Source organism: Aythya fuligula, chromosome Z, assembly GCF_009819795.1.
Source record: "Aythya fuligula isolate bAytFul2 chromosome Z, bAytFul2.pri, whole genome shotgun sequence".
NCBI classification, from domain to species: domain Eukaryota; kingdom Metazoa; phylum Chordata; class Aves; order Anseriformes; family Anatidae; genus Aythya; species Aythya fuligula.
The window spans coordinates 36,833,399-36,845,844 of NC_045593.1; the positions used below are offsets into that span (position 1 = coordinate 36,833,399).

Sequence of the window (12,446 nt, forward strand, 5' to 3'; positions counted from 1 at the left end):
GAAAAAAAAGAATTGTGATAGACAAGACTCTCCTAGCGCCTAGCTCTTCATTCACTGCCAGTCTCACATCAAGGAGTTGAAAGAACAGTCAAGGAGCTTTCAGGGGTAATCAATGATCAATCTCCTTTGCAGTCACAGGCCTATCTATTTCTTTCAGATAAACTTTGTTTCAGAACAGACAGAATTCAAGTTGATGAATAAAATCAGGAAAATTAGTAACTAAAGAGAGATAGGGAAGAAAAAATATTTTCCTGTCAAAGCCTTACATTAAAGACAGGAAGGTTCAAGGCAGCTGCCAAGGCAGCAGGGGCTGAAAGAAATACGGAACATACCCTAGGTAATGACCTCAGTACAGGTGAGTGAATATTTTTTCAGAATCTTGAATTTCTGAACGCTGTGTTTTTCTATCAGTGACTATGAAGTTTGGCCCCTTTTTATAGTGTAACTGGCCGAGAAGTGCCTAGTTGCCCCTGTTGCAATCCCACAAGTTGTCATTGAACTAGCCCATATATTTAGAAAAAGCCTCCAGAACTGATTTAAAGACTTCAAGTGATGCAGAACCACTGTGTCTCCAGGGTAATTGCTCCAGGGGCTTCCCACCCTCAGGGTTAAACATTTACATTCCTAGATGGAATTTGTTTGGCTTTAGCTTGCAAGCATTTATGGAAGACTTATATCCCAAAGCGTTTCAAAGCTTTTCAGAAGTTTTAAAATACATTTATACAGAAAACTGTCTTCCATTCCTCTCTGAATACAAACGCTTTGAGTGGCAAAAGACATGCCTTTTCTCCAGCATGCAACAATTTTCCCTAGCTCTTGAGCTAATGACTCAGAATACAGCCACAGCTGGCGGGAGTAAGAGGGAAAAATATTTAGGAAAGTAGATTGCACTAAAACCAGTAAGATTCACAGTGCTAATGTAAAATTTGTAAGTCTAGATAACAGCACCCAGCATGTGGAAAAGGAAAATTTCTGATCAGGAGTTTAACCTTGACCTTCTCCAAAAGATAATACAACTGCAGCTGCTGAGTGAAAGGTAACAACATATGGCAATTTTATGCTTGTTACACTCATGGCACCCTCACTGCATCCTTCAGCAAGGAGCTCCTGACACCTGTCCTATTCTAAGACTGAGCCAGGCTACTTTGCAAGTTGTAGGCTAAGGTGTTGTCTTTGGAATGACAACCTCACATCCGATAGCCTAGCTCTGGGCAGCATGGTGACACAATGAAGGTGCCACCTCCTATGATTTTATCTGATAGTAGTATCTGGCATTATGTCTTTTTGATGGAAGTGAAGAACACAGCCAGGTCTCAGACCCTATTGGCCAACTGTTATTTTTAGCTGTGAGTCCACAGTATGTAATCAAGCTGAAGAGATGGTTATACCACTGTCATCATGGAAGTGGCTGAACCCCTGCTATAATAGCATACACCACTGTGAGATCTCTCTTAGTATCTCATGAAAGGGTTATCTCTGTCAGTTAAAGAGCAGAAGTTAGGTGGGAAAACAAAAATAAAAATACAGAGAAACAAGAATTCATACGTCGTGTCCTTGGGTCTTATGTTTTTTATTTATACAATTGGCCCAGAAAAAGCCAATATTTGGGTATTATTTTTTTTTTCAAATATAAAATCAATGATTGGTTTTAAAGAAGATTGCCAAAATAATAATAATAATAATAATAATAATAATAATAATAATAATAATAATAATAAAGCTGTCATTTTTAGCTCACTGAGGCCCTGCGCTTTGAATCTATTCACAAGAAGGCTACTTCCAGTCTCTTTTCTTGTGTCAACCTTTCAAGCATTCACCTTCAGAAGCAGGGATATAGAGTTTGTGACCATCAGCGTTGGTTCCCTCAAAGGTGTATCCAGGTGGGTCTTTGTAAGAAGCCAAGCATTTAACAATGCCCTTTGGTGTGTAGCTGGTAGTGTAGATGGTTTTTGCATCCAGCAGAGTGTGAGGCCTAGGGCCTGACCATGCAGGTTTGTAGCTCTTTGTAACTGTGAGAGGATGAGGCAGATAATGGGTCCGAAAGGTGCTCAAGCAATCCATTGGTTCATCTGGAAAAGTCAGCTCTGGAGCATGAGTGATAGGCTTTACTCTCTTGCATACCCAGGGCTTATAATCTTCCTTCATTGTAGAAGAGCTATCAAATGGCCCGGTGTTTTTCTTAAGCTGGGCCAGAGATCGGCACATCTTGGCTGGCTTGCCATTTAGGTGTTTGTAGTGTAACTGAGTGGTGGTATGAAGGTCCATTTTCTCTACTGGAGGTACATATTCAACAGTTTTTTTGGTGAATATAGGATGAAGTGGCCAAGCTTGGTATTTTTCCTGAAACTCAGTTGTAGAGGAAAATGGACAATCATGGAGAGGCTTTGGCTGGTATGGTTTAGCCAGCTTGGCTGGCTTAGCAGGCAGCCCCTTGTAAGAAACTTTGTGAGTAGTGAGGCCATCAAATGGGACCTCACTGGGCTTGTATTTCTCATGCTGATGAATGTAACGTTTCTCCAGAGGGTGTGGCACGTAATTCACTCTGTAATTTGTCATACTTTCAAAGGGATTCTTGCTTCTCTGATTCAGATTCAGAGGTTTGAAGCTTTGAGTGGCAACCGGTCCCCTGTAGAGATAGTCATCTTGGACAACAGTTCTGTGGTCAAATTTTGCTTCTGATGGGTGATACCCATCGTCTGGTCTGATCATCTCTGTCTTTGGTTCATTCCACAGCACATAGTCATCTGAAATGTAAGAGGTATCCTATATAAGTACTTGTAAGTACTATCTAAGTACTTGTTCAACTATAAGTATTTGCTGGTGTAATGTTGACATATCCAGTTGGAAACCTACTGAAAAAGTCACAGTAGAAAACATTGTACAACAATGTGCTAACCCCTGGAAAAATATAGCAAATACACAGAGGAGACAACAAGTTTCATGAAAATAATGCTGTGCCCACCCCCTGCCTACAGAGATGTGAAATGCAATCTCAGAAAATCAGATAATGTTCTAAGTCTTGCAGAAACATTTTCTGCAGGTAACTTTGTGAATCCTGTCCTCATGCTCAGTCAACCTGAAATCACAAACATGGAGTACCATGGCAAGGGCTTTGAATGCTTTCCTTTAATTTTCTGCAGCTATGTTGTGGCTGGTTCAGAGCACAGGCAGGGTATGCCTTTGCCTGCAGGAGACCATAGAGGTGTCTCACCCAGTATCTCTGGGTCAAGGAAAACCAGATGTCCACCACTCCACCCTGAAGGCCAAGTTGCAGAGCTGTCTTTCCTCTTTGCACCTTCTCATCTGAGAATGACCTGATTTCTTAAATGCACAGGGTTTTGCAGTTGATCTTGGTGTCAGCAAGCTGTGCTCTGTGGCAGTTCCTCTGCTCTTGGCCTTTCTCTGTATGGCATTCCTGCTCTCAATACAAGCAGGAACCAAGAAGGAGCTTATCTCTTCATCTCCAAATTATAGCAAAACTGCTAGAATTTGCAGGCCACATCTGCACTGATCTGAAGGATTGTATCATATCACAGAGAGGGTTCCTACTCCAGAAATCTTGCTATCTAAATTCACGACTAAGAAAATTTCTAGGAGATGGTTTAGGGACACCAATATCTTCCTTCTTCATCAGGATACCAGGCAAAGTGAGGCAGCAGTGAAACTTAAAAATTTGCACCCATTCACACTAGAAGTTTGTTGCAAAGCTGCCTAGTTCTCAAACCCGTATAGCAGCCACAAGCCCTTCTTTTTTCCTTCCTAGTAATCTTGTGCAACTTCCCCTAGAGAGCATTATGGTTACTGGTAGGAAGTTGAAATTAAATAGTCTTGGAGCTAACCCAAGTCTCTTTTATTTTTTTATTTTTTTCCCCAGTTTTCTCTCCTTTCAAACCACATTGAGAGTCATGAGGCAAATAAGCTTCCAGCTGACTCTGCGCAGGAAGGAAGTCTGGATTTCAAAGTACTAGAGAGTAAATGATGCAATTAGGTATCAGGATATTCGAACTCTCCAATCCAAACAGAGTTATTCCTTCTGAATAGCGGCCACAGTACTACACAAACACAATTACACAAAGGATATGTTCATTACAATATGAAGTTTACCAAAAACAAAGTCTTTCCCCCCCCCAATTAGATGTCCATTTGAAGTCCTTCTGGTTTAAATCAAGCTGCTCTGCCTTGGCACAGGAGAGCAAGGAGAAGCCACAGGCGCCATGCTGCCCCCAGCCAGCAGCCAGGCCCCATTGCAAGGCACACAGAGCCGCAGGGATGCCTGTGCAAGGGAGACAAGGCCTGCAGCACAGGGAATTTCTTGAATGCCACATCCGAAAGCCTTCCCCCACAGAAGCCCATGCCTGATTTGGTGGAGACAGCCATTTGAGTCCACAGGAGAAGGCCTGGCCCAATGGAAACCTGCACTTGCATGCAGGGCTGCCCTCGTGCAGCTAATTAGTACAGACATCTATGAACATGGTGATGTGTGCCAGCATAGATACTTGTCTGCTGTTGTTGGTGCTACTGAAGGCCAGGCTACATGCTCTGCTAGCCTGAGGGGTGTTCAAGCTCATGTTCCTGCTGGGGCAATAAGAGACATCCAGGCAATGCCCCGCTGGTGGGATCCTTATCTCGAGCCTCTGCCCAGGGCATTTTATTGTCCTGGAGAGATGGTCCAACAGGGCGAACCAAGAGCATATACAAATGTGACATTACAGGGAATGTATTAATACACTGATAAAAAATGACAGCTGATGAGACTCAGCCCATGCCTGCACAAGGACTGGTTCAGAGATCTGACAATTAAGGTGCCAATCAAGAGCTACAAAAATCCTTTTAGGTTCCCCCATCATCCTTGCTGGAAGATACTCAGTGTGTTTTGGATGTAAGCATGGCTTTTAAATATTCAAAATATGACAAGCTAGCCCATCTGTCTTCAATTTTAAAAAATTTACAAACTCTACACATTCAGAGACCTCATACGCATTATGAATTTATGTTACTTAGTGTAAGCCAGCAGTGCTACTACTCCTTCAAAATATGTTACAATTTTATTGTAACTCTAATTCTTCTCCCATAGATATTAATAGTTTCCCTTGTAGCACAATCTTGAAAACATTAGGGGGTACAGGAGGGAGCAGAGTATATGAACCATATGTTATTGGAGGGTTACACACATCCCACTACAAGTGAGACAACACTAAAATTAGATTACATACCTGCAAATGAACAGAAACAGCCATGCGTGTATCTGAGAATAAATAAGACTCTTGATACCTCAAGTTGCAAAGTCATCTGACATTAATTGTGATATACAATATCAACATCTTAAACTTACAATGTTATTTGACTTGTGGTGCGTGTAGTAGGAAGGAATCGGACAATACAGTAGGAAAGGCAGTTTAACAAAAAAGCAGCACTTGTACATCTTTTAAATATCTGCTTAAATATTTGAATTACAATAATTAATGAAATAGCATGTTACAAAATTTCATACTTGGAGTGTTGATAAGTAAAACCTAGGAGTGCTTAGAGAATAGCACAATGAAAACTCTTTTTGTGAACCTGAGCCTTTAAAAGTGAACAAATTCAGTATGCAACTTGATCTTTCAGGTGGTTTGGATGAAGATTTCTATTTGCAGTGTTTTCTGAAATACTGCAAATTATAACCAAATGTATATATGCTACATTTTATTGGAGTTCTGGAGTAACAGTTAAGGTATTGACCTAAATATTGATAAAAGATACATCTGGTTCAGATACATAGTTACAGATACATAAATAAAGAATGAAAGATCCTCTGCTTGTGCAAAGCAGCCTTCCTCTGTTGCACACAGTGAGGTTATTCCAATGAATACCATCTGGTTACACAGCCTATGCAAAGCAAAATGTTCAAAATTGTGTATATGTGGGTATTTTGCACCTGTGGGTCATAGTCTTCACCAGGCAAGTCATTCTAAATGGACAGTATTTCCTGTATCCTTAATGTAAAAATTCCAGTTCCTGCCATTGCAAATATGCAGCTGTAGTTAAGTCCAACTTGTAGTCATTTCAGCTGGGTGATCTTAGCACCGCATTCACATTCCTCTTGTTTCCTTACTTCCTTTATCATTTTGAGTTTTGAGAAAAATTGTTTCTGTGCAGTGGGACAAATCTCAATGCCAGCACCAATCACAAGTTTTCGTATTTGTAAAGCACAATAAAAATAAGACATTAAAAATATTGTAAGAAATACAGCTATACTAGCTATCTGCCTAGCAACATTTTGCTGCTGTGCAAAAATGGGGCAACTCTAATTTTCTCCTTAAGTCCTTCTACCAAAACCAATAGTTACTGTGACAGTGTAACTGAGAGCTTTCCTCCAGTGCATGCAGACAAGGAAGTAATGCTGGTGGAAAGGAAGGAACACGGCCCCACAAAGCCAAACCACCTACACTAAGCTACTGCTACTTAAAAAATAAAGGTATAGTTCACATGTTTTACCAAGAGGAGAGCTTGAGTGCTTTGGACATTTGCATGGAATTTCTGGATGTCCATAATTCTCATACATGTCTCTCGTATATCCACATATTAACCCTGAAGCACACACAAAACTGGTCCCATGTTTCATGACCTGCTCAGACCTCTTGAATTCTTCACATTTTAGATGTATCAGATCCACTGACTGTGTGGCTCAACCATGCAGTACACCAAGAGTATAGTCAGTATAGCCTAAAGGTAATACTGCTGGACTTACATTCAGGAGTTCAGATGGCCCTGTTTCTACCTGGGAGCCTGTAGGCAAGCCAAACATGGCCAGGCGGTGAATTCAGAGACACCCCAAAGTTTCCATTAATAGGGGACCAGCTTAGCCCCACAAGGTATTCCTCACAATTTTTGTGGCTCCTGCAGACCCAACTCATTGGTATATATGCACAGAAGGAATTACAGTTGCATTTGATCTGTCTTCAAAAACAAAGCTACTTGTGAACTCCTGAAATGAGAAGCAAAGGCACATACCTTCATAAGTGGATTTTGTGTCCATCTTGGCACCAGAGATGTCTCTCATCTCACGGGGGAGGCAAGGAAGTACTTGACAGATAGGGTGGGGGTTATAATCTTGTCTATAAGTGGAGGTCAAATCCATGCTCTCATCACTCTTGACACGCTTTTTGGGTTCTTTAAGTTTCAGTGGCAACACTTCATGAGCTATGTAATCTCTCCTGTGAATAATAATTTCATTATGTCTTTCATATCAAGGACAAAAATATGGTTCTGGACATAGGCAGAAATTAATAATTCCCCTTACCTTCACAACCTAAGCAAGTTTGGATAGGATACAAGCAGTTAATGAAACACACTAGCCCTTCATTTTTGGAAATCCAGATTCTGAAAAAGGAACTTGGGCAGCTCTGGAAAAGCTCATGCAGGACAGATTCCCCCTTCTCTTCACCCAGCAAGGTTAATGGTCTTACTCAAAGCTATTTCTGTTCTTCGGGGAAGGTATACCAGAAGACATAATTCCTTTTATAAAGCCCAGTAATTACATCAGACTATCTGTTATGCATGACAAATGGAACAACAGCCTTCTCAGACAATGGATTGCACAGCCGTTTAACCCCAGATGGAGAGAGAACAACAAAACATTTTTACAGCAAGACACCAGTTGAGGAAAGAAACAATGTGGTTTCTTTCTTCAACTCAACTTTCCTCAACAAGACAGGCAGCTTTTTCTCATGCACCATTGTAAAATAACTATATGAAGATACTGGGGTAGTGTCACTTAACTAAACATTACAGAAAAAAGATGGAGAAGAAAATTACATCAGCATCTGACCTGAACCTATTTCACCACCCACATCCTCTTGTATAGGGCAGACAGTCTGCTTCCTGGCACCGGAGAGTTCAGTTTCTAGTGTCAGAATAACATTCCGATGGTATATTAATCTGTTTACCCCTTTTGCAGCTGGGCAGGAGAAACAGTCAGTACTGGAGCTATTCTGATATTAACATTACATTTTCCATCAGGAACAATTCTTCTTGAGTCTGGGGCTCTGAATTTAACATGTTAGTCACATAATTTAGGAAATGAACAAGGTTATCAAAAGACTGCGTGGAGCAGAAGGGAGGAACATCCACATAGCAAATTTTTAATTATAGTGGTAAAAACAGAAATGCAAAAGTAAATAATTCCAAGGGTATCAAGAATTCCTCATAAAGACATCACACAAGTTGTAGCCACTTGGTATTCTTTTTTAAGGGGACAAGAAAAGGCAAACAGAAACTACACAGGCATGCAGCAACCTCAGTAGCAGGGAGGATTCAGTAACAGACATGATCTTTCCCAAGCCACTCACAGAGCACAATAAAACCCAATTTTGAAGCAGCCAAGCCTGTACCACAGGCAGGTGATTCTTCACCTATGTGATTTCCTGGCAGCGAGAGAACTTTCTCTCACTCTGTCCATTGCATTGCAACAGAACCTGCAGTGGAGAGGTCAGACAGAGGACAGATTGATGGGCTGGTAAGTCAGTGGCAACCTGCATCCAAGACACTGTGAAAAATGGTACTGCCTACAACTTCTGAACGTTGTCCAGGAGGCTTACTGCTTCCCTGTAACATCTGACGTTCAGCAGAGGGTTCACTCCATCAATTCACTCTGCCTGAGGGGTGTTTAATCACACAGAAGTAGAGATCCTAGCAGAAATCTAACAAATGGTGACACCTTTACATGAGGCCTTAGTACTTTTCAGGTGGATGTCTTTTCTTGTGAGTGCTGCCCAGAAGACAACAAGATTTGCAATCCAATGGCTAGCAGCTCAAGCTCCATTTTCTGCTCTTACTAGGGAACGTGAGTTTTAGTTGTTTGATAAAATGCATGCTCTAAAGAAGCAAGTAGAATTAATTTCTTCTTTTCAAAAGCTTTTCATTAAGCTTCAGGAGTAATAGTTATTACAGGAATCAACATCCTTGTCTGAGCAAGGGTAGTTTTGCTGATTGACCAAGAATTTTCCAGGATTTCTTGACTCCATGGTGGCTGCCCCTCCTTACTGTCCTTGAGAGGATAAAAATGAGCCCAGGATGTATGGGCAGACACAAAGACATCTAGCTGCTTCAGCTGGAAGTGGAAGGCATACATAGAAATGATGTGTGAGAAAGTCTCGTTGAAGCCCTCTGAGTCCCTGCTGAAACCTCTAACATAGAGAGAGGCATCCCACATATGAGCGGAAGTCAGACATTTTGGCCTTCATCTGCAATATTTGTGTTTTAGTTTGACAAAACTTAAGAAGGTATAGAGAGGGGAAGGAGTTCGTAAAGCTTGTCAGGATCAGGATGTACAGGTGGTGTTAAGAGTTTGTTAATAGCCATTGGCATCTCCTTAGTCTCATACTCAGCTCAGCAAAGGCAACTGTGAGGTTGTTTGTGACTGTGCCTCTGAGCGCAAAGAAAGCAAACATCAGGCAACAGTGCAAGTGTGAGGATTTCTGCTGAACACCAGCATTGGGCTGCAGCATAGCCAAGAAGAAAAACTGCCCAGCACTACATAGGGACTACCCTGAGGAGCACACCCACACCCCCCTTCAATTTACCACGCTTTACCATATTCATACGTCCTTGCAAACCAGTCACTCAGGTTGCAGTGTACAAAATGCCACTCAAAGCACAGAACAAAAGAAAAATACTCCTCAAATATCATCTGTAGTTTCCCAGGCAATATTTCAGCTTCTTTCCCAGAAGCCTTCCCAAAACAGGAAGAGAGCAAAGAGCAGGGCCATGACCGTGCTGCTATGGCCTGTGTTTTCTTCAATCAGATCACATCTCAACCTCCTGGAAGTGCAAGAAAAATAACTACTGCCCTCCACTGCAACTACTGGCCTCAGACATCCATCACTCCCCACCAGTGCTTGTACAACCCCAGCATTGTTGTCTTCGGGTTCCCCTTGTGGAAAGCAATCATTGTTTTCTCTATTGCCCATCTCTAAAACACACATTCTCTAAAACACAGCCCTCATTCTCTTTCACTACTTTTCATACTTTGTAGTTGAGATGCCTTCCATGGGTATCTGTGCCATCTTGTACTCATTCTTTGGTTTGAATGAGTCTCTGGGAAGTGTGCAGGGATAAAGAGGATATTTCTCCATGTACTCCGATAGCACACATGGCTTCTCGCTCTTGTCATAAGGCCTGGTGGGCAGATGTGGACAATGGTGGCATCTGCAAGGGAAAAAAATAACAGGGGATTTAGTGCCTCACAGGTCATTTTAGACAGCTGACTGAAAATACCTTCTATAACCTGGATGTAGGGTGCAACTATGAAACAGTGGATAACTGAGCATTGCAATGACTGCTATATCTTTGGTTATACCAAGTCCAAAATCACACCCTGCACAAAAAATGGGTTGTTTCTGTCTTAGTCTATAGCCTGCAGTCACAAAAAGTCAGTGAAGCCAACAAAAAGAGTCTAAGAAAATCATGTTCACCTAGATGAAGGAAAAAATAATAATCTGAAATAGAGACAAGTACTCCATATTGTGCTGGACTGGAAACTCCATTTAATGTTCCTTTTGTTCAATTTCTCATTAATTTATTATCCTACTCTGTACACTTATTGAGTTCACTTGAGTAGATAAGTGAGAAAAAAGGTGACAGTTTGGGAATCTCTATTCACTCCTCTGCTCTGGATTTAAATGGCACATATGCAGAAAAATAGAGACATGAGCCATAATGATCTAGATGTCCTCCTGCCATAACTAGTCACATTTGTTCTGAGATCAGCAGGAGCAATACCAAGGAAGTATCTCCTATGAAATTCTGAGCATACATGCTGAGAGCAGATGTTTGTACCTTGATAAACATGTATGCGCCTTCTATGTATGATCAGGCTACTGAAAACTTACAGAACAGCTCTAAAGATGAAAATAATGATATGAATCATTTCATCACATTTTTGCTATTTGCTGTTCTTTCAATGCTTCACAAAATCCTTTCTTTTCTGAAAATGCCACTTCTGTAGTAAGCCAGAGCCTTCAGATTAAAGTAGTTCCATCAGCTCCCGTAGACCACCAATGTGATGCACCAGTACAAGCCTTGCTGCTGGTGAGAGGGCACATCTGCAAGCAGAAGCCATAGTGTGGCACACTTAAGGTGTCAGGGTAGGGGAATGACGGCTGACACGTGAACAAGAGAATCAACAGAAGGGTGAACAGAACAATCCACGCTTTGGTTCTAGTGAAGATTTTCTGGAGGACAGCACCTAAAATACGGAAAACGTAATTTGTTAATTCCCAAAGCAGTTACATATGTTGTTGACTGCTGGTGTTGACTTTGAGGACATCATTGTTTATGCCAGCTGAAGCTTCTAAAACCTCTACACCACAGTAAGTATATTAGTTCTGGAAATGGTCTCGTATGAAGCCATATGACCACTACTAAAGCTGTGGTGCTTTCCAGTCTGTTTTCACTTATGTAGCTGTGTACACTAGACGTCACTGTATGCTCTCCCGGGAGAGGGTCAATTTCTACTGCTACTTGCACATAGAAGTACTATAGCTCCTAGAGATCAGAAAGCTATCCTGAAGTGACTTTTTCAAAACAACAAAAAGCATTGCATCCTCCTACTTATCTACAGATTTGAGCCAATACAGGCCAATTGACATGGTAAACAATAAATTTCTCAGTATGGCCCCCTGAGGTAAAGTTATTTTTGAAGCTAAAAATTCTTAAAATTAGTGTTGATTAATATATGCTTACTCCCTTAAATTATACAAAACCAAAGTCATATGCATTTTATTTTTTCAGTGAGAGTAAATCTTAGAAACATGGAAATCATCTAAATCATTGAAAACATACCATACTTATTTCGGGGGCTCACCAAATTTCTTAATTAATACTGCATCCTAGTCCAAAGCAGTTATCTATTGAGAAGTCTGGACCCTGTCTGAGCAACATATTATTTACCAGTGTGCAAGCGTTTTCCAAAGGTTGTGTTACTGAAAGAACTGGTAGGGAAGTGACATTTTTTGTTTTCTTCTTGAATGAAAGAGGGCTGTGTATAAAACAAGTTTGTGTTTTTCATTACAGGATTGCTACTAATTGTCTTCAGCATTTCCTGCATTATGTTTTTGTATACAAAATCCTCTTTGCAGAACTGTATAACATTAAAGCTGAGCTACTGTTCGGACTTCTAACCTAGACATGATGAGGCTAGATTTGTTAAAACTCAGATGCTTTCCAGAGACTTCGCAGAGCTAAACTATGGAGTTATCATTTCTTGAAACAGATTCGGTATTATTCTCTACTGATCACTACCATTACAGGTGTTTACAATAGCAAGAATAAGTCCTGTTACAGAATCAAGATCTCTCAATGCTGGATGCTTCTCCATAACAAAAGAAAGAGCAGTGTAGCCATAACCAGGCTCAGTTGTGGCCTCAAGCAAAGGGTGGAACAGAAAATATTTGTGTATCCGTAGA

The 12,446-nt window shown here is 41.0% G+C and overlaps 1 protein-coding gene across 1 annotated transcript; it reads right to left on the minus strand.

The window, feature by feature from the left end:
* Positions 1 to 1,797: 1,797 nt before the first annotated feature.
* On the minus strand, positions 1,798 to 10,178 carry SAXO1 (stabilizer of axonemal microtubules 1). Its single transcript, XM_032205298.1, has 3 exons — positions 10,009 to 10,178; positions 6,994 to 7,196; positions 1,798 to 2,744 (listed from the first exon to the last, which is right to left on the minus strand). The coding sequence occupies exons 1-3, from the start codon at positions 10,113 to 10,115 to the stop codon at positions 1,798 to 1,800; spliced, it is 1,257 nt and encodes a 418-aa protein (XP_032061189.1). The 5' UTR covers positions 10,116 to 10,178.
* Between the last annotated feature and the right edge of the window lie 2,268 nt (positions 10,179 to 12,446).

Coding starts and splice junctions, on each gene's coding strand:
- SAXO1 (XM_032205298.1), bottom strand. CDS start 10,115: ATGGAGAAATATCCTCTTTATCCCTGCACACTTCCCAGAGACTCATTC. Junction 7,197..10,008: donor GAAGGCATCTCAACTACAAA/GTATGAAAAGTA, acceptor TATTATTCACAG/GAGAGATTACATAGCTCATG. Junction 2,745..6,993: donor CACAAAATCCACTTATGAAG/GTATGTGCCTTT, acceptor CTTACATTTCAG/ATGACTATGTGCTGTGGAAT.